General features: G+C 39.5%; 1 protein-coding gene across 11 annotated transcripts in view; it reads left to right on the forward strand.

The window, feature by feature from the left end:
* The window catches only part of fryl (furry homolog, like), a 75,147-nt gene that overhangs the window by 28,090 nt on the left and 24,976 nt on the right, over positions 1–22,081 (forward strand). For 8 of the 11 annotated variants that reach the window (XM_082523112.1, XM_082523103.1, XM_082523102.1 and 5 more), the window contains 34 exons: positions 3,796–4,004; positions 4,378–4,431; positions 5,491–5,630; positions 5,750–5,846; positions 7,824–7,903; positions 8,225–8,305; positions 8,607–8,775; positions 9,362–9,454; positions 9,552–9,650; positions 10,261–10,362; positions 12,213–12,257; positions 14,698–14,801; positions 14,924–15,032; positions 15,142–15,228; positions 15,316–15,487; positions 15,587–15,719; positions 15,877–15,984; positions 16,080–16,317; positions 16,411–16,587; positions 16,723–16,809; positions 16,897–17,165; positions 17,415–17,622; positions 17,871–17,995; positions 18,078–18,135; positions 18,234–18,325; positions 18,411–18,583; positions 18,701–18,861; positions 18,953–19,063; positions 20,105–20,259; positions 20,344–20,443; positions 20,546–20,714; positions 21,190–21,458; positions 21,645–21,785; positions 21,874–22,042. In XM_082523112.1, coding sequence (XP_082379238.1) covers positions 3,885–4,004; positions 4,378–4,431; positions 5,491–5,630; positions 5,750–5,846; positions 7,824–7,903; positions 8,225–8,305; positions 8,607–8,775; positions 9,362–9,454; positions 9,552–9,650; positions 10,261–10,362; positions 12,213–12,257; positions 14,698–14,801; positions 14,924–15,032; positions 15,142–15,228; positions 15,316–15,487; positions 15,587–15,719; positions 15,877–15,984; positions 16,080–16,317; positions 16,411–16,587; positions 16,723–16,809; positions 16,897–17,165; positions 17,415–17,622; positions 17,871–17,995; positions 18,078–18,135; positions 18,234–18,325; positions 18,411–18,583; positions 18,701–18,861; positions 18,953–19,063; positions 20,105–20,259; positions 20,344–20,443; positions 20,546–20,714; positions 21,190–21,458; positions 21,645–21,785; positions 21,874–22,042 — 4,495 coding nt within the window. In that variant the 5' untranslated portion in view covers positions 3,796–3,884. The remainder of the gene's footprint in view (positions 1–3,795; positions 4,005–4,377; positions 4,432–5,490; positions 5,631–5,749; positions 5,847–7,823; positions 7,904–8,224; positions 8,306–8,606; positions 8,776–9,361; positions 9,455–9,551; positions 9,651–10,260; positions 10,363–12,212; positions 12,258–14,697; positions 14,802–14,923; positions 15,033–15,141; positions 15,229–15,315; positions 15,488–15,586; positions 15,720–15,876; positions 15,985–16,079; positions 16,318–16,410; positions 16,588–16,722; positions 16,810–16,896; positions 17,166–17,414; positions 17,623–17,870; positions 17,996–18,077; positions 18,136–18,233; positions 18,326–18,410; positions 18,584–18,700; positions 18,862–18,952; positions 19,064–20,104; positions 20,260–20,343; positions 20,444–20,545; positions 20,715–21,189; positions 21,459–21,644; positions 21,786–21,873; positions 22,043–22,081) is intronic. The other 3 variants (XM_082523108.1, XM_082523111.1, XM_082523104.1) reach the window with 1 other exon arrangement.

Genomic DNA, 22,081 nt, shown 5'->3' on the forward strand with positions numbered 1-22,081 from the left:
GTGTCAGACACATGCATACACACAAACACTGGGAATCTCAGTTCATTGAATGGTGGTTGCAGATTTTGGTTTACAACACATCTCTTTGCACTATGTGATGGAGAGTGGTCCTTCTACTGCATACTGACGTGAACTACATTTGCCTTATATTTTTATCAAGTAAATGATACATGTAACAGTGTAACTTTGTACAGGTAGTCTCTTAGAGGCACAGAAGGTTTGAGATTGATGTTGTTTGAACTTACATCGTATCTAACGTCAGTGGCTCTCTTGGCGTGGATAATATATTTTTACATTTCCGCTTCACTTTTTCCCCGTCAGTGAATTCTCTCCCTCTTATTTACCAGGTAGCTCCAGCACTTCTGTGCAGACCTTTTCTCTGTTGTGGGAGTTTTTGATATAATTAAAATCCTTTACAGAGTCAATCAAGTTTAATTTTCGGATAATTAAGACAGGATAAGTGAGATAAAGTGATTATAGTGCCACATTCTCTCAAAATTTACATCCCACCAGCCAATGAGGATTTTGTTTTGATGGCTTCTCTAACAAACATCTGCAATCGGTGGGAACTTGGCTCATGTGGTTTTATACCAAACCCATAGCAGAACAGGGACTGCTATCACTACTTGCACTTCAAGGTGGAGGAGTTGGTTTCGGTACAAGTAATGAGGAACTCGTTGGCGAGACAGCTCAGTGATGTCTCCCTGTTCTCCTTATAGATTTTCTCTGGAAGTTTTGCTTTTTCTCACCATCAAAATTGTACTGCATTCTTGCAAAAGCAAGTGAATAAATAAATTCTCAATGATTGCAAATGTGACTAAAAGTAGTATGTTTTATTCAGGAGTGTAGTAGTGTTTGGTGGCTGCATAATTTAACATTTTGGTTACCTATGCTGCAGTATAAGAGTAATTTGAAAACTGCTGTCATTATTCTATGACGTGAATCAGCCTGTTAGTGATTTAGCATCAAGATCAGTGGCCATAACCAGGACGAGAAAGAACAAGGGCTTTCTTGGGAGGGAAAGAGGCTAAGGGGCCATTCACTGTCAACTATACACTTAGCAGAGATCATTGAAGACTAGACTGGAAGTTGTGTCCCAGCAGTTGCATAAATTCAAACACCACTATATGTTCCTTTTATAGAGATTGTTAAAACCTTTTGGTTCATTTGATTTTTTTATTTATTTATTTATGTCAGATGGAACATAATTTGAACCTTGAGTAGTGGAGTAAAAACCTTTGTGCTGTGATATTTATTGCTTTTGAGTTTGAGATTTGTGTTTATTTCATCTTATTGTATATAGGATTTGCATTAAGCATGGATACACTTCTATTTTTGCCAGACAGACAGTGTATCCATGCTCTAGCTTTTCAGCCATAGCTTAAGACTCTTCTAAAGATTTGCTTATAACATTTGAATAAGAGAACCAAATGTTCTGTGCCACATGCAAACCTGCAGAGTGCCCTGGCTTTTCCAAGTCAAATATGTTTCAGGAAAGATGGTCTACTGAAGGAATCCCGTAAAAATGTGGAGAACACCACTGCACTATCAGATACCACTACAATTTATTTAGTTTTGCCTTAAAGGTCAATATTGTGGTAAATGTATAGCAGGCCATCTGTCTATCTAAGTCACCCCTCTATGATACTTCATAGTTGGTCTTTTTTTTTTTTTTCCAACTTTACCATTACTGGCTTTGTATTTTCAGTATTAACTGTAACTATCTTAATCTCAGTGGTGGCAAATATTTGGAATATACTGATTTTTTTTCTCTCTTTCATATAGAGCTACAAATCTGTATTTAAACAGGTTTGGTGTGCTAATAAAAGTTAAAAAGCAGATGGGTGTAGTGTTAATGAAACATTGGCAGAATTTGCTTATGGACATGTTGTGCTACAAGAGAAGAATTTATACGACCATCACAAAAAAGTAGCTTTCATCCCTCTGTTGAACAAGTCAAGGTAGAGCTAGTCTGACAAATAACTACCCATACAATGATTTTATCATTTCAGCATGTATAAATAAAATGAGCTAGAAAGCATTTTTTGTCGTGGTTTATGAATTTTGCTACCTCTGCGGAAAAAAAGCAAGAGATGGCTACTTAGCTCTTTTCTAGTATTTGTAAAAACATTAGCTAATCTTCTGCTGATACAGCTTCATGTTTATCATACAAATATGAGCCTGCTATCAACAGCCTTATCTAATGTCTTGGCAAGGAAGCAACACAGGGTATTTCCCAATCAGACTATGCCTTAAAGTTGTCGTGTGTAGCCAGTGTGCTCCCTTTGATCACAATAGAGAAGTAGATTCATAAATAAATGTGTAAAGTATAAAAAAGGTATAGTCATTTCTAGGGATAGGTATCGTTTAGGTTTTATCTGATACCAGTACCAAACTGGTACTTTTGAAATGGTACCAGTGCTTAAAGAATGGAGAACACAAAATTGGTCCAAAAACCTCTCGTTTAGCTGTTTTTTTTTTTTTTTTTTTTTTGTTTTTGTTTGTTTTTTTTTTGTAAAAAGATAGCAATGTTAGCCTTTTCTGCAGTTATAGGGCATATAAGGTATCACTCTTGGCTGGAAGCAGTGCTTAAACAATGGAAAAAACACAAACTTTGTCCAAAAACCTCTCATGTTTAACTGTTTTCCACTTTTTCTTTGGTCATTTTAGCCTTTTTGGCCAGGGTGAAGGGAGTATCTGCCATCAAACAAGAAGACAGTCGCATGTAACTAGTTTGCTAGTTCACCTTACATGCATTAATGTAATAAAGTGTTTAGCGTACTCAACGTGAATTACACACGAACATCATTAGGCTACTCACGCAGAGAAGAACGGCTAGGTGCCAGGACTCTCCTCTTCGGGTTTTTGGGGGATGTTGCTAACTCCGGTCTGATAACAGGCACCACACCCGCAATAAATGTGCACGGTGTGAGGGCTCGCAGCAAGCTATCAAATACGGCGCATTTCTCGGTTTTGGAAAAAACGCTACACGTCGCCAGGTGTTTCATCAGATTCGAGGTGTTACCTCCTTTGCACAGTATCACAGTATCGGCTCTAAGCACTTGTTGCAGGCTGCTGAGTTTGCATCTTTTGCTGTGAAGTACAGCCAGACTTTGACGCTTCGCCTTGGGCATTTTAAACCTGTAGCTCTGCTCTAAAAGAACGTATGTACCTGGGCTCGCCTACTATCCTTGGAAACGTAAAATGATTGGCTAGAATCTAAAGTGTATCACATCTCAGGGGAAAAAAAGCACCGAAATGAAGCACCGAAATGTGCGCTGCTTTTCAGTCTGGTTACTACTGTTTATGTCAGAACCGATGCCGTCATGGCACCGGATACCGGTACCCATCCCTAGTCATTTCAGACTAATTTAGCAGAAAGAGCTGGTGTGTAATATTCTAGATTTAGAAAACAAAATATTTAGTTGTTTTTTTTTTTTTTTAAGGCTAGATTACAATAACTAATGACATGGCTCTAATAGGAATTATGATTATCCCTGTGTTTGCTTTTTCAGGTGATTTGAACCCATTATGTGCAGTATGAGTTTAGAAAATGAGCTTTCTAAAAACAGACACGATTCAAATGGAAATTGTATGTTTGTTCTAGTCGGCGCTGCAATTGCTCTCTCATCACTTCAGTCATTTTACCTCTTTAGGAAACGTCTGAGCTTGTGTTTGGATTAGAACGAGCGCATGACCTTGCATTTTTTCCAAGAGTCTTGTTCTTAACATGACCATGCTGCTTTGACTCTCACTGTATTATTTCCTAACCTCTACCCTCTGGCACCTCTGCAGCTTCTGCACCAGTCAGCAGCAGCGTGAGTAGACGCCGTGCACCCTCCTCGGTGACCCCCCTCTCGTGGGAGAAACACAACATCGCCGCCATGTCGAGCATCACCATTGACCCTGAGCTCAAGCCCGGGGAGTTTGTCATCAAGAGTCTATTTGCTGAGTTTGCTGTGCTGGCTGAGAAGAAGATCGAGATGGTGATGGCTGAACCGCTGGTGAGTCCACAGGGGGTAAAGTAGATGTAAAGAAACACAGGAAATGTAATTTAATGCACAACATGTGACGCAATATACTGCTGAGACAGCCTCTTCTGTTTTGCAACCAACTGCCAAGTCTTTAACTGTCAGGCAAATGTTATTGTAAATGAGCAACGGCATTGTTGTACATTTAATGTCTTTTACATTAGGTTGCTGTCAGGTTAATATTTGCAGCCTCAAGTCTTAACTTTGCTGTCAAGAATTTTAGCGTGGTTCACTAGCTGAATAGTGGGCTAAGCAATCTGCTATCATGCTGTTAACAAAAGTATCCCTGCTGGGCTCGTCACACAATAATTCTCGTTCTGTCTCTTTCTCTCCAATACTTTAACAGGAGAAACCCCTGTCCCGTTCCCTCCAGAGAGGAGAAGACTCACAGTTTGACCAGGTCAGTTCAGCCGTAGTAAAGATTATGTCATGCATTTATTATGAGTTTGACGGTTTCATTTCCTACGTGGACAAACAACAGTCACACCCCTGTGTGCGCACTGTGTTTAAAACACCAGCTCTACCCAATCAATGCTTCATTCAATGGTTCGTCTGTCCCTCATCTGTAGCTGGTGCAGGACTCTATACAATAGGCGCGCCTGCTACAGAATGCTTTGTTCAGCACAACACAAAGCCAATGAGGATATGGTGGTATAGATCCAGCTGTCCCCATTGTGAGTGAGGGAGAGAAAATGAGTATAGAGAGCGCCAAAGTGAGAGTGTAGAAACGCTGTGTCATCCTCAGCAGTAAATCAGCATCGGGTGCTGGAGTGTATCTGCCTGGCACCATAAGGGCAGAGAGAGGAATTGTATAACTCTCCTGCATGGCATTTGTCATCCAACCACCCTCCTCATCATGCTGTGCTGAACCTTAAACACACAAATGTGCATATACTCTTAAATTGTTAATGCGTGCTGACCTGTTAATGCAGAGGCAGAAGGCACCAGCTCACGTGATCACTGACGCAATCACAGTGCTGAGATCTGCAAGTTATTGTGGTCTTAGACATAAACGCCTCAGAAGCATGTGTGCCTTCTTGGAATCCTTTCGATTTGCTTTTAAATACAGTCCTGCTTTGTTTTTTTAGTGATGTAATTTGATATTGCATTAAATAAAGCCATGTTTGTAGTGTTTTGCATGTCTTCTCTCACTGCACTATGACTTAGACACTTACACTCTGTCTTTGCACTTTAAATGCTCAAAGGTGCATTATGCCAGGAAATAACTAAAAGTTTATGTCACACATCTAAATAAGGCCCTGAAATTTAGTTAAGACTAGTGTTCTGTACTCACCCTAAATGCTCCTCATTAGTTATAAGTACTGCTTGTGGAGCAGCCTTCTCTACACACGTACTGTAATCTGTATAGGATTAAGTTTTTGAATCGTGCAAATGCTGATTTTGTGTAGTTTTCGTTGGAATAGCCAGCTGTTATAACAAGCATGTTGTTGTTTTCCAGTTAATAAGCTCTATGAGCTCAATAGCAGAACACTGTTTGCCCTCCCTATTGCGCACACTGTTTGACTGGTACCGGCGGCAGAGTGGCACTGAAGACGAGTCTTATGAGTACAGGCCTCGCTCGAGTACTAAGTCTAAAGGGTGAGATACTTATCATTGTTTCATTCATTCTTAACCTTCTTCTCTCGAACAAAAAGATTATGGGCAAAAATGATTACTTTAGGATTATCTTTTGACTTATTATATTTCCTGTTTTGCAGAGATGAACAGCATCGGGACAAAGATTACCTTCTGGAGCGTCGGGACTTAGCCATAGATTTCATTTTTTGTTTAGTTTCAGTGGAAGTTCTAAAACAGGTGAGTTACCTGACACTCTGTGTTTAATGATTTACACTGCCTATAAAAACAATTTACCAGTCGGGTTGACGAATGTATATGGAAGAAGAAGTGCAGTCACCTATTTGACCTGTTGTTGACACGATCGTTTCCTGGTAACTAGTGAGTGAGTGGTTGAGAATGCAGTATATTTTTACTGCATGTAGAACTGCCTTGTTACTTTGGATATATGTCCTGTATATCAGATATGCATTTCCTGTGCAATTGAAGACTTCTCACTGTAATTGATTTATGAAGTACAGTTTTATTACATAAATAGCCAGTATACTCATCCACCTTTTTGTTGCACCCAGTTGTTTGGTTGAAACAACTATTCTCTGCTCTTATAAGCAGCTTGGTTAAAACACTTGGTTATAGACAGTTATTCATACTCTTGGCTCTGGCTCTGCTGTTCAAACCCTTTATTTGAGATTAGCAGCAAATCAGAAAATAGTTGGCTTATCGTAAAGTCACACTAGAAAAAACAGTGGTTGGAAATCATTGCATGACCAAAATTATTGTGACAATGGGTTGCTTCACAGACCAAGTCTGCAACCACTTGTTGCAATCTTTGACACAACAACACAATGAGAAACAGAAGAGAGATTTTTTGGCAAAACTTCACAAACTTCCACAAAAGGTGGAAGAGTAAATTTCTAAGGAGGTTAAAGCCACAGCAACACTTTAGTATGAGCAACAACTTTATTGTTTGACTGTGTTTTGATAAAATGGCAATAAGATGGAGTCAGTCTGCTATCAGCTTGCAATTTGAATGTTGGCAATTACACACCATCTTTTTGTGATAATATTACGATTAATTGGAATGAATCGGTGAAAATCGTCAGTTTGTTGCATATGACATGCACAGAAATTCACGTTAACTACTCACAGTCAGTATTCCGTGGAAACCCTATAATTTATGTTTGAAGTAGCAATTCAGAAATTCCTATACATGTGGTGGCATTCTTTCTGCGGGATGGCAGTTTAACTGCAAAATGAGGTAAACGCTCAGCAACCCTGGCTTTCGTACAAGAATATAACCACAATGCAACCAGTTTGCAACCAGTTGGCAGCCAACTAGTAAAAGAGACAGATTCCAGACAAGATCAGCTCAGATTGACTCGGATTGATTGCAGCTTGTTGTCTGTCTGAGTTTATAAATTAGGCCACAGTTCTTTGCAAAACTATTGAGCAATTGCAATCAGTCTGAGTCAGACTGCCCGTGTTTGGAAACAGGTGGCCTTGTATCAAGGGACCTGTACAACCACCTTGCAATCGAAAGTATTCGCCCAAGGGGTTGCATCCTCAGCCTGGGCAATCAGTTGGTTGCTTTAGCTAATTGCAGTTGGTTACTGATGGCAACAAAACCACCAGTTTTTTTTCCTAGTCGCGAAGAGGTTGCAATCCTATTTTTAGGATTATTTCAGCTTGTTTCATACTAAGGATGCACTGAGGGGCTGCACTAAGGCCCCTTGGTAATGCAAATAAACCTGTGAAGCATGCAAAGCTGCTCTAGTGAAGTCCAAGAATAAGAATATGGAACAAATGGGAAATAATACTATTAGCTTCTGGTGTCATCGTTTGTGAGACAGTTTGAATTACTGTACTTTTTTTCCTGATTCAACTCATCAGTGATTTGCTGACTAACATGTCAGTTTTATTATATATTTGTATTGTTTATGTTGTGGTGGAGAAGTGAACTACAGTGTAGCTATTCAGAGCTTTCCCACTAGGGAGCACAAAGTTAATAAATTCAGTGGCAACATACCAACTCCCAGCTGAGTGTGTTTCTAAAGTGGACTGTTGAGAACTGAGCAGCATTCTGAACTAAGAGCCAGTCCCTAGGGACCAGGGCAGAGTTGTCCTTGGCTTTGCTCCTGAAGGGAGAGTAATGAATGGTAGCAAATGAGAACTATCAATGCTTCTAATAAGACTAATGATTTCGTGTTTACGTCACAGATTCCTCTTCATCCAGTGCCAGATGTTTTGGTACACGAAGTCCTAAACCTGGCATTCAAGCACTTTAAACACAAAGAGGGGTAAGTAAGCATCAAACTCCAGACAGAGAAGTGACACAGATGAATAAGACCAGACTAAAAAGTGCTGATGAATATACCCTCTTTGGCTTTGCAGTAGGGAGTCAGTCAGTCATTTATTTATGTGTGTTTGAGCAGACTGGCTCAATGCTCATTATTTGCATTTAAACAAGGCACAAGTAGCTCTTGTTCAGCATCGTGAGTCAACCGCAAGTAAACACAGTTACTTTAAGTGCTTCTGTTGTTGTGTGAATAGTTTTTTGATGTATGTTAAATAATTCAGCAGTTGTTTGACTTGATGCCATGTCCTTTATTAATTTCCAGGTACTGTGGACCCAACACTGGCAACGTGCACATCATTGCAGACCTGTACGCTGAGGTTATAGGGGTTCTTACACAGTCAAAGTGAGTAAGCTGAAATGTGCCTTTAAGCGTAAGACTGGACAAATAGTTTACAGTTTTTCACATTTCTCATTAAAAGAAAACGGTCTGAATTGAGCACAGTGTAATAGATGGGATTAGACATTTGTTTGTACAAATATTGCAACTGAATTTTAGAACAATTAAAACCATTTAATTACATTCTTTAGTAATTGCATTTAAATGTGCATTGCCAGGCAGAATGTTGCCTATATACATTACTGTGTACAAACTCTTGTTAGGAGGGTTTTTGTAAGTGCTAATATATCTCTGCCTCTGTGCTCAGGTTCCAGGCAGTGAGGAAGAAGTTCATCACAGAACTGAAGGAGCTCAGGCAAAAAGAGCAGAGTCCTCACGTAGTCCAAAGCATTATCAGTCTCATCATGGGCATGAAGTTCTTTCGGGTTAAAATGTATCCTGTGGAGGATTTTGAGGCTTCGTTTCAGTTTATGCAGGTAAGTAATACTATTTATGCAGAGTATACCTGCAAGTGTAACTTAGATGCGTTTGCAGAATTGTACCAGATGTTTTTTTTTTTCTTTTTAAACTGCTGCCCCTTTGTTCAAACTCAGCAGCTCTCTGTAGCAATGGCTCATATAGCTAAATGAGTAACGATCAGAGGTGAGGTCTGCCAAGAATTGAGTGTAAATGTATTTCAGGCTTTGCTAGGAGCTGTGAATGGAGCACTAGCTTTTTCATTAAAATTTATACAGTGGTTGGGGGGAAAAAACACTCGCTGTTCTGTCGTACCATTATCAGAATTTCCTACTGTCTTAATGGAACATGCTATGGTTTATGTCCTTTACTCCCATAGGATCTTGTACCCAATTATATTGTCTGATCACTGCATTTCTTATCACACTGGTTAGGTCTGTCTATATATTTTGCTTGGGTCCAGGCCTGTGATTTATTTATTTATTTATTTTTCAATTTTCTATTTAACTCATGTAAATGGAGTGTAATGACACGTCTTCATGATGTTTGGCTAGTTTGTATCCGCTGCATTCTTGTTTACCTGCATGCCCTTGGTATCCTTCCTAGGAATGTGCCCAGTATTTCCTGGAGGTGAAGGATAAAGACATAAAGCACGCTCTTGCTGGCCTTTTTGTCGAGATTCTCATCCCCGTCGCTGCTGTGAGTAACCAGCAAAGCATTGTGTAATTTTGGACTGTTGCGTAAACATTAAGTCTGAATCTCATTTTGCCAAACTAATGTTCGGTTCATCCTCCAGGCGGTGAAAAATGAAGTCAACGTGCCATGCTTAAAAACCTTTGTGGAGATGCTCTACCAGACAACATTTGACCTTAGTTCTAGAAAGAAGCACTCTTTGGTAATAACACTGACATCTATTCTTTCCTCTCTTCCTCTTCAGCCCTGACCCTGTTTACTTCAAATTTTTAACACTTCCTTTTCTTTTTGACTCACACTCTATTCTATTTATCCCTTTCGTATATTTTATTTATATAGGTCTCTCTATTTATATATGTGTGTATATATATAATATTAACTTCTGTCGGTGCTGTGCTATTGGAAACCGAATCTTATCTTATCACTCTTCTTTTATTTTGTCAACACCATTATTTTTCCCCCAGACCACCAAGTCTGACGTTATCATCCAGATAATGCTATGTTTAAAATAAATAAATACAGTCTCTCATCTTTGTCCATTATATTTTCTTTTCTAAAGGCAGGCCTTGATTTTCTGTTTTTTCATCCCTGTCTAATGTAACATGTTATGTTGATGATGCTTCCAGCAGTTTTAGTATTGTGCAGATTGTGATAAATAGATCTTTTGGTCTCAGCTTGTGATACTGTCTTTGCTTTTGGTCTGTGTTTAGTGTAGGAGACCTTTTGTTTTCAGATCAGAAGCACATACAAAAAAATTCAGACCTCGTGAGAAAACCAGTTTATTTTCATTCTGACACCGTCTTTCTCCCCAGGCTCTGTATCCCCTGGTGACATGCTTGCTGTGTGTCAGTCAGAAGCAGTTCTTTCTCAACAACTGGCACATCTTCCTGCAAAATTGCCTCTCGCACCTCAAGGTAATGTTAGCATCATCCTTTACAATCCAGTTCATTTCACAAAGGTTGAATTCAACAGTAGATTTATATTAAGGTATTTTAAAGTCACTACACTTTTTCTAATTCAGTTCAAGTCTGAAAATGATATTCTGATGTTTTTATGGTAGTGCAAAGGAACCATACAATTTTTTTTTCTTAAAATAATTAATATAAAGGTTATTTCTATCAAAGTAAACAAAATCTTGGTATCCTGATACTGATATGTTGATCGAAGATGTTGTCTTTGTTGTCAAGGGTGTGCTCTGTGGTTCTGTCTCAGTATCAAAATGTGCTTCCCCCTCCATTATCAATAAACCAGATCTGGACAGGAATAGCACTTGATTTGATCATGTCAAAGTAAAGCAAAGTAAAGCTTTTGTTTAATGTATATAATATGCATGGACCATATATACTCAAAAGTGGACAAAATGGAAATGTGTAAGCAAAAATTATTGTATTTGGTTGTGCATCTACAGCTAATTTCAAAGATGCGACTCTAGCACTTTTATATGCTATACATTTAAAGTAAACCTGTAATGAAATGTAAACTGTAATGCACAATGCATACTATGTTAATTCAAGTGCTGTTTTCACTCAGGTCTGTTAATCACTGCTCGTAAACCAATTACAAAGGGGTCAAACCTGTTTCTGACCATTCAACCCAGAGGCAGATTGACCAAATCACTGACTGACTGCCTGACTTAATGACTGTCTTTCCCATTCTGCATTGATTGTCCTTTGAGGAGACTGTTTGATCTTCCGGTGGATAAATTACACTTTGCGTCTTTGTGACTTTCTACTGCTATCCAGTGGTTTTGAATGCCCGTCTGTCTTTTCAGTGATCTCATTCCAGCATTTTCTTTCACTAGAGTGACTGTTTTGCATTTCCTCTGTTTGAAAAATTATAATCAGTAATTTTCCCAAGCGTTGATAGTGATTCTGTGATTGAGATCTGTGATCTTGTGGGTTCGTGCTATGGTTTGACTGTAGTGATGATTTTAGTGATTTGCCGGGTCATGCTTTTAACCTTGTGGCTGCTCTTGAGAGCTGTAAATGTAAGGGCTCTGCTTCACTTAACAAATTGCATCATTTGAATACTTGGTAAAAGTCAAATTCAACCAGGTGAGCGAGGTAGTTTTTTGTCTCTACGCTGAAGCGAAAAGTCAAGAATTCATGTTACTTGGTTGAATAATTATACAAGTTATTTACCTTTATTTATATGTCTGCATGTAGTAAATGCACGATGGAGTGACAAAAAATACACACAACGTTTCCAGAGATTATGCTGTAGTTTTGCAGCCCTGTTTTATAATCTGAACCCCACATGGTTAAAATACAACTTGTTAAGCATGGATTTTGTGCGGAATAACTGAATTGGCCGTTGCTGCTCATTGGCTTAATAGGTGAAATGGACAAATATTGTGGCATTTTTCTTTTTTGTCCTTTGTTTTTCCGTCCTTGTGTTCGCCTTGCATATATTCCTTTCTCTGTAATTTCCCTCTCTGTGTGTTTGATTTCTAAACCACAGCACACCTTATTTTACTTTGCTTTTTTCCCAATAAATAACATCAAAATATATCAAATACAAATGAACTGTTACTTTACTCAACATGCAAGTGGTATGTTGAAGAGTTCATTATTTTTCTTTTCGGTTTAGTTGATTTATATACTGTCACACTGACAAGAGTAAAGAGATTTTAATCTGCTCTTGTCATATCTGTTTAGGCTTTGTGTCTTTGTTTTTGCTTATAACTTGCATGTGTCCCTCCCCAAACCCTACATTCTTTGTCTCCTGTTTTTTGACCCTTTTTTTTCACGTTGGCTCGCTCCAGATGCCGTCTAACAACAGCATCCGAAAGCAGATTGAGACGCTGCAGGTGAGTTATCTGGTGACGGTGGCTAGCTTGATGCTCCCTTCCTTTTAACGGTCCAGGGTCCTGATCACGATGTAGGCTAGTGCAGTTGTGAAGAGGCTAATCGTTCTCTGGTGTGACATTGAAGCGTTGCTCAGTGAAAACAGTAAATGAAGGGCACACTTGAAGCTATTGTTGTTGCTTTAGGCTTTGTGGGTGAGCTGGTTTGTGTTTATGAGCAGTGGTGTTTTGCTTTCGTGTCTTTGTAGTTAAATAATTTCATTTTGACTGTTGATACATTTTTGCATGGTGAGATGCACAGTAGTGGGAAAAGTACTTAAATCTTTAAGCTAGTTGCCACAGCATAGAAACACTGTTACAACTAAAACCCCTGCGGAAAAAGTTTCTTTTATATGATAAGGAAAACATTAGAAATGACATCTACCACACTACACTTACTTATTGCCAAAGTAAAGGAAGTTATCGTATGCTATTTATATTATTAATAAATTAGCGTGACCTGTTACTGCATTTAAGTTGTTGATGGATAAATGTGTAAGTTGATAAAGGTGGAGATTATTCTGTCTTTCTGCGTGATGAGAGGGTTTAGAAGAATCTAACCTATAATATGTCGTTTTAAAAAAAATTGGTTAATTATTAACATTTGTGTACTTTTTAGCACGTTGAATGCACATTATAGTAGTCATCAGACTGGTGACGATATCAAAGACATCAGGCGTATTTAATATGTGGATGATTCAGGTGTAATTACTGGTTCATGACTATATGAGCCCCACAGTGTTGTAGTGTTTAAAGTGTGGCTTCTTTTTCTTTCACATGTATACCAAGCAAGCTGTTACAGCATATGCAGGAAGAGTAGACACACGGTAGTGCTGCAATAAAATGCAAACTCCTGTTGTTAATTACGTTAAATATTAATGTAAGATTTCATTATGTCAGAAGTGATGTGTTTCTGGTATATATTACCAGAGGGTCTGGCATAGACAGGAAAATATATTTCAGCATTTAATGATGTATTCATTATCGCAGTGATACCTTTAGTTTGCCTGCTGGGTTGGGTTTTAGTTTATGTAGCGACAGCTACACTGTAGTCTCACTGGTGCTTTTTCAATCCTTCACACAAATCGAGTACTTGCCCCACTGGCTGTACTCGATTTGTGGCATCTTGATTATGTTACAAAAGTAAAAGACATTTTAAAAATGCCATAGTAGGTCAGCTGTTGTGTCGTTTATGGCTTTGGTGTTCAGTGCCAAATGTTAGACTGGGAAAAAAAAATGATGATGATGTTGTGCATGTATAAGAGTTTTTTTTGAATTATTTTATTGGTGTTATTTAGTACAGAGCTATTAAAGTTTATTCACATGCTTTAAAAGCATCTTATCACAAGAGTTTATGTTGTTAAAAAAATAAAATGCCGACACTGAGCAGCTCTTTTTAGCTGCACTTGTGAGTCACCTGCCGTTCACTGTACCAGTCTTTCAGTGACTAGATGATACAAAGATTAGATCAATCATTGAGGCACGAAAAGCGTGACAGATTTTGTGTTTGCACAACAGGAAGTTTCACTTCACCTTAATCACAAAAGCATTTGTCACATTTAGTATGACATTTGCTACTTTTGACAAATAGCATAAAGAATCCTTAATTTAACTAAAAATGAAATCCATATTAAATTAAATGTTTTTAAATAAAAATACACAGATTTGTTAGTTTGTTCAGTGTATTAAGAAAAGCTAATGGGAGATGAGACATTTCGTAATGGTTATTGAAAAGTGTGGGCCATAATCATCTAAAACCACTTATCAAATATCGAATAAAACTTCATGTTAATCATGTGAAAAAATATAAAGGCATTAACTGGAAAATCCCTCACACTACGATCACATCACATTCTCTCAGCCTGGTAGCTCTAAAGAACCAAAGACCCTTTAAATGTATACCGTTAATATAGATACCTGATGTAGGATGCAAGTTGGAAGAAAGAAAAGTGTGAAATATCTACTGGACAATGAGTACTCCAGGACTTAACTAATGTACAATTACATTTAATATTGAATGTTTGCATTTTACAAAGCTTGCTTACAAAAGCCCAGTTAATTTTCCGGTGATGACTCTACATGGCTTACAGTAACTGTCTTTGTACTCAGCGTAATACTGCATTTTCCTCCTTTTGCTGCCGACTATACCTTAAAAATTTCTCCAAGCATGAAGCTCATCAGACCATGTGGATGTTCAGTGCTCACATATCAATTTGTGACCAGCAGTCTCACAAAACAATTTTGTCATCAGTTTCTTGCATGCCATTGCAATGTGTTTAATCAAAGTTTCTCCAGACAACAGCAACAAACTGGTCTCTCTCAGGTAAGTAATGAAAGTGTCAAAATGGAATGGATGGCTTATCTTTCTTTCCTTCTCTCTCTCTCTCTTTTTTGACATCTACAGAATAAAGACCCAAAGATGTCCCGTGTTGCACTAGAGTCACTCTACAGACTGCTGTGGGTCTATATCATCAGGATCAAGTGTGAGAGTAACACTGTCACGCAGAGGTCAGTTGCAGAGTACCCAACAAACAGTCTTTTTGCCACCCACTACTGTTGTCCTCTTCCTAAGAGGCTTTGTATGAGAATACTTGTAGCTAAAAAACAGTTTCCCCATTTCCTCTTGCTAGTCGACTCCTCAGCATCGTTTCAGCACTTTTCCCCAAAGGCTCGCGCAGTGTGGTACCCAGAGACACCCCCCTCAACATCTTTGTCAAGATCATCCAGTTCATAGCTCAGGTAAGCCTGGAGCACAAACTATGACATACTTTAAAGTCACAGCAAAATAAATAAAATTAGGCGAGTATGAGGTGTGGTTTAGTGATTGCGGGTTTGCTGATTATTACAGGAAAGACTGGACTTTGCTATGAAGGAGATTATCTATGACCTCCTGTGCGTGGGCAAGTCTCACAAAACCTTTACCATCAATCCAGAGGTAATGTATACATAAGACTTTAGCTTCTGGTAATGAGGGAATGTTTGTATGTTATCTCTTATCCGCTTTGTCTCTCTGCCCAACCAGAGGATGAATATCGGTTTGCGAGCCTTCTTGGTGATTGCTGACAGCCTACAGCAGAAAGACGGGGAACCTCCAATGCCTACTACAGGGATCATCATGCCCTCTGGCAACACCCTGCGTGTCAAAAAGATCTTCCTCAACACCACCCTCACTGATGAAGAAGCAAAAGTGATAGGTGGGTTTGAGTCTTGAACAGCTGACATTTACAATAAGAGTTAACATTTGATGAAGGTGAGGCAGCTTTTAACCTGTCCACCATCTTTTTTTTTTCTAGGCATGTCGCTATACTACCCGCAAGTACGAAAAGCCTTGGATAACATCCTGCGACACCTGGACAAGGAAGTGGGACGCTCCATGAGCATGACTAATGTACAGATGTCCAACAAGGAGCCTGAGGACATGATCACGTATGTAACAACAGCTTTATGCTCTCCTATTGCCATCCATGCAGCTATGTAGGACTTAGAGTTCCAGTCAAAGGCTTGGAAACCCTGACCCAGTTATAAACTTTGAGTGGTGCTGTATGACCTATTAACAGGTTCTCATAAATTGTCTGTCCTGCAGGGGAGAGAGGAAGCCAAAGATCGATCTATTCCGAACGTGTGTGGCCGCCATCCCAAGACTGATACCAGATGGCATGAGCAGACAAGACCTAATAGAGCTTCTAGCCAAGTAATTGATCCCCGCCAACCTTTCTGCAGACACATTGCTGCACACATCATGTCTTTTAATATCCATCTTCCTGTTGGGTCTCTCTCCTCCTCTAGACTAACCATCCACATGGATGAAGAACTGCGTGGCCTTGCCTTTACTACTCTTCAGGCCCTGATGGTGGATTTCCCAGAATGGCGAGAAGATGTACTCTCAGGTTTTGTCTACTTCATAGTCAGAGAGGTGACTGACGTTCATCCCACACTGCTGGACAATGCAGTAAAGATGCTTCTACAGCTCATCATCCAGTGGAAGCAGGCAGTGCAGAGCAGCAATAAAAGCCACGATTCACAGGTTGGTTTTTGGATCACCAGTGTAGTTTGTATTCATTGGTTTTATGTTGCCTGACAAACATGTTTAAAATAAATTAAATGTTATTTTTAACAGAGCTCAAGCAGTGGCCGTTCTCTGTCCTTGGAGCGTAACCTTCCTTTAGGTGTGGTGCATGTGGTGGAAGGTTTGGCACTGGTGGTGCTTTGTAGCTGCCGCCCTGCCACGCGCAGGCTAGCAGTCAATGTCCTCAAGGAGGTCAGAGCTCTTCATACTGCACTGAGCATTAGCAAGGTAATTTTCTTGGGCTTACAGGGGATATCGTTATGTTGAAAGAAGCAAAATATGTTTAAACCTGCATGGAAAGAAAATGATGATAATTTTGTGCAAGGACAATTGCATTCAATTTTTTCTTACTTAATCTTTCAGGGAGATGAAGAACTGGCTATTGATGTAATGGATAGATTAAGTGCATCAGTGTTGGAGAGCTTCATTCACCTCACAGGCGCTGACCAGGTATGAATGGATTTTCTTTTCTTTTTTTTAAAATCCTAAAACCTTTAAAAGTACATACTGCTCATCATCTTCTGTTCTTCTCTGTAGACCAACTTGCTGTATTGTCCCAGTGGGATTGATCTGCAGACGCTAGCAGAGTGGAGCTCCTCTCCCATCAGCCACCAGTTTGATGTAGTGAGCCCCTCGCACATTTGGGTGTTTGCCCATGTTACTCAGGGCCAGGACCCCTGGGTCATCAGCTTATCCAGCTACCTGAGACAGGAGAATCTACCTAAACATTGCCCCACCACCATCAACTATGCCTGGATGTTTGCCTACACTCGCCTGCAACTACTGTCCCCACAAGTTGACATTAAGTAGGTTTCCTTAACTTCTTTGTCATTGTGGGTGTATTCATTATGGTCTGACTCTGAATACTGGGTGAGGATGTCTACATGATGACATTATGTGCTTACTTAGGCAATTAGTACTTTTTTACAAAACATAACTCTTATGCTTATTAACTGGGTTAATTCTATGACAAAAGAATTCTGATTAAAGCTGCATTTTATGTTGACCCTCAACATAAAATTTATCTCTTGTTTTTACTGAATATCCACCTGCAGTAGCCCCATCAATGCAAAGAAGGTCAACAGTCTGAACAGCAGTGACTCCTACATTGGTCTTTGGAGGAACTACCTGATTCTCTGCTGCAGCTCTGCCTCTCCCTCCCCTTCCATGTCTTCTTCATCCTCCACCTCTGGCTCCGTCCGCTGCTCCCCGCCTGAGACGCTGGCGTCCACGCCGGACAGCGGCTACAGTTATGATTCAAAGGTGGCAATTTCATAAGCAACACTCTATGCCAGGTTTTCACACACATTCATAAATATTTTAAAATGAAAGGTTAGGAGCTTTTGCACAAAGGATGAAATAATGAAATTCACTCACAATGCAAGTATGACAGTCTCAAATGATAACAGCACACTAGCCACATAAAAATCTGACAGCCGTAAAAAATTAGAGGATTTTGAATAATTTATTGCAACACTTAAGCCTTACATTTCTGCTCTGTGTGTTAACAGATTGTTGGCACTCCGTCCCCCTCCTCACTTTTCAAACACATTGTTCCAATGATGCGCTCTGAGAGCATGGACATCACCGAGTCTCTTGTGCTGGGGCTTGGCAGGACCAACCCCATGGTCTTCAGGTAATGAGCACTATACTCTGCTATACATTTTTAGAATTATAAAGACTTTTTAATGGCTTACATATATTGTTTTCTTGTGCAGAGAATTGATGGAGGAGCTAAATTCCATCATAAAGGAAGCTCTAGAGAGAAGACCTGAAGTAAGTGCCCTTCATTGATGATTTGAAAATGTTTTCTGTATTTCTTCTGTGTGCATAGAAACACACTTTACTGAGTTCAAATATTCTTTACTCTGCAGAACATGAAGCGACGCAGGCGTCGTGACATCCTCAGGGTCCAGCTGGTCCGGATATTTGAGCTACTTGCTGATGCTGGTGTCATCAGTCAAGTGTATGTAATCCTCAAACATCTAGAGTAACCACATGATTAGGAATTTATTTTTATATATGCAGTTTATAAACTTTTCTTTTTACAGGGCAAGTGGAGGGTTGGATTCAGAGAGCCATTCTCTGAATAGTACGCTGCTCGAGTATGTTGATCTGACCAGGCAATTGCTCGAGGCTGAGAATGACAAAGACTCGGACACTCTGAAGGACATTCGCTGTCACTTCAGCGCGCTTGTGGCCAACATCATTCAGAATGTCCCAGGTATATCTCTTAATTAAGACAAATGCTTATAAAGTAAGCATACAAAGTAAGCATTTGTTTTAAGCAATTTTTCTCAGTTTAACCTTGTGTATCAATTTCTTTACTTATTATCTTCAGTGAACCAGAGGAGGACCATCTTCCCCCAGCAATCACTGAGACACAGTCTGTTCATGCTGTTCAGTCACTGGGCTGGGCCCTTCAGCATTATGTTCACACCCTTGGATCGTTACAGTGACAGAAATATCCAGATCAACCGCCATCAGTACTGTGCACTAAAGGTTCAACATCTAAAAATTTCAAGAAAATCTGCTTTTTACATACTGTGTCATGCATTTACTGATAACCAGCAAACTTTTTTGTTTGTTCCAGGCCATGTCTGCAGTGTTATGTTGTGGACCTGTAGCTGACAATGTAGGGCTCTCCTCTGATGGCTACCTCTACAAGTGGCTGGACAATATCCTGGATTCTCAGGACAAGAAGGTCAGAGAAATTCTGCCATTTTGAATCTATTCTAACTAAAACTGTATCACTTAACTATCATTAACAAGTGGTAAATCCACAAGTAATTAAACTTTAGCAATAAAACTCTCAATAATAATATTTTTTTATAATGGGTAATGTTATAAAATCCATGTTTATGTAATGAGTTTGTGTAATAAAAATAATTTGCATTATTTAAACTAATGTGTTTTGCAGGGTAGCTCATAAAAGACATTTTGTAAGGAAGGTTTCATTACTACTGCTGTTATGTCAAAACCACTGGTGTCTCAGATCTATGCAAAAAGTTTCCTTCAGTGTCAGACCTGTGACTCAAGCATGGTGGCAATAGTGAAACAAGTCTGAATGCCATCTCCTCATTGTTCAAACCACAATCGTTTCCTCCTGAACCTAAACAGTGGGTGAAACCTAAGCTTAATCATGCCTTTTATAATCCAGTTAAACTTTATATTAGCTATTTAAATCAAGTTTATATATGCACTACATATTTATAAGGTTAAATGTTAGCTAATTACTTTTAAAGTATAATAATTATGTCTCTGGTCATTAAATAAATGTCACACCACAAAATCCCAGTATTATGACCAGTCACCAAGCATGAGTGGTGATGTTTTCTCACAGATAGCAGGAGTTTAGTCTGTGACGCAAGACTTCATGAGGTCAAAGTTATGTAGCACACATTTACTTCATTTGACACTAGCACCACACAGTGGTGTTCAGAAGTACTGCAACAAAGCCCTGCTAAATGTTTATAGGTCTACATTCAATAAATGACTTGCACTTAGTTAAAATGAAATGGTAGGTTAAAGTGATCTGATTAATTCTCAAATTCTTAAAAGTTTTAATTATAGTTATGCTGTTGTAAAGTATATATTAGTTTTCTGCAGTTAACAGCAAACCTCAGTCTCATAACTCTAATACTGGGTATTTTTCATTTGATATTAAGAAGTTATGTGTAAAACTCATCAGAGTTTTGTAGACTGAAGGAGAGATTCTTAACGGTTGCTGTGTGGTTTCCTTTAGGTTCACCAGCTGGGTTGTGAGGCTGTGATGTTGCTACTAGAACTGAATCCAGACCAGAGCAACCTCATGTTCTGGGCTGTGGACCGCTGCTACACTGGCTCCCGTCGTGTAGCTGCCGGCTGCTTTAGGGCCATTGCCAATGTCTTTCACAACAGGTACCACATGGTGCCATCTTTATGTCATTTTTTAAGGTTCCACCTACTTGTGATTAAATACCGTATGTGTTATATTTCTTTTAGGGATTACCAGTTTGACACTGTGGTGCTGCTCAACCTGATTCTGTTCAAGGCGGCTGACTCTTCCAGGGAAATCTATGAACTGTCCATGCAGCTGTTACAGGTCAGAATTTCTTTGTCCTACACATACTGTAGATGCCCAAAAAAGAAAAAATTGGGTCTTTAATCATTAATTTAATAATCTGTGGTTCTTTGTGTGATGCAGATCCTAGAGCCCAAGCTTTTCCGTTATGCCCACAAATTGGAGATTCAGCGGACTGATGGCATCCTGACCCCTCCCTCACCGCTGCCACACCTCTACTCTGTGTCTTACTACCAGCTGTCTGAGGAGCTTGCAAGGACTTACCCAGAGCTCACTTTGCCCATCTTCTCAGGTTTGCTACATTGCTGAATGAATACACATCAATGTAATATGATAAGTATTCCGTTAACTGAAATATCTCACTTTCCTTTGACTGTGAAACCAGTTATTTTAGGTCTTTTTTTTATTTTTATGAGAAAAGATTTTTGCTCATAAAACTTGATAGTCGGCTAATATGGTTTCTGTTTTTGCTGTTGATTGACTTTTTGGGGAGATAAGCACGATTTTCCCATTCAAATTCGGCTGTATATTTCCATTCAAGGTCCTTTTTTCATTTGTATTTTATTTAGTATTATAGCTAAGTTCATTCAAATGGCATCCTAGCCACTCTGGTAACTGCCTATGACACTTAAAAAGTTATCTTTTTCCCACTGAAAATTATACTTTTACCCCCACTTCAGCTTTTAATTGAGCCATATGTGGCTCGTGACTGTAAGGAGTTTGACACCCCTGTGTTAATGTCTTTGTTTGTACTATCCACACTGCAGAGGTGAGTCAGCGTATCCAGACAGCACATCCTGGTGGTCGTCAAGTAATGTTGCACTACCTCCTACCTTGGATGAATAATGTGGAGCTTGTTGACTTCAAACCAACTCCACGACGACCAGAGGACTGCTGCAGTGGCGAGGATGATGAGGATGTGAAAGACCGAGAAATTATGATGGTCAATAGCCGTCGCTGGCTCCGTGGAGAGGGCTGGGGATCCCCTCGTGCTACAACCATGGTGCTAAACAACCTCATGTTCATGACCGCTAAGGTGACACAGCTAACATACCATCTATGTTTGCACTAAGTACCGCAGCAATTTCATAATGTTGTAAACCTGCTCAACATTTGGCAATAAAAACCCTTTCTGATTCTGATTCTGATCTACACATCTACATCTTAAAAAGCTGGTTGGGCAAGTTCATTTATCATTAAACTATTATATTTTTTTTAACAGTATGGTGATGAGTTTGCGTTGTCAGAGATCGAGAATGTCTGGACTACATTAGCAGATAGTTGGCCAAAGAACCTCAAAATCATTCTTCACTTCCTCATCAGTATGTCTGGAGTCAGCAGTGACCCCAGCCTCTTGCCCTATGTAAGTTGCAGCACACTCAATGTGCCATTTCCTTGTGTCTGATACTTAATCTTCATGACCTTTCGCCTCATGTTATGCGTGTCCTCAGGTGAAACGAGTGGTGGTTTTCTTGGGCAGAGATAAGACTATGCAGCTGCTGGAGGAGTTGATGTGTGAGCTTGAGTTGACTGATCCTGTCAGCTCAGCTGTCACTCACATGGACAACCCCCCTTATTATCGCATCAGCTCCAGTTACAAGATTCCTTCAGTCACCTCAGGTTAATGAGCATTATAAATGCCCAAGTTCACAGCTTAGG

This window comes from Aulonocara stuartgranti (assembly GCF_965226115.1).
Source record: "Aulonocara stuartgranti genome assembly, chromosome: 23".
Classification (NCBI taxonomy): domain Eukaryota; kingdom Metazoa; phylum Chordata; class Actinopteri; order Cichliformes; family Cichlidae; genus Aulonocara; species Aulonocara stuartgranti.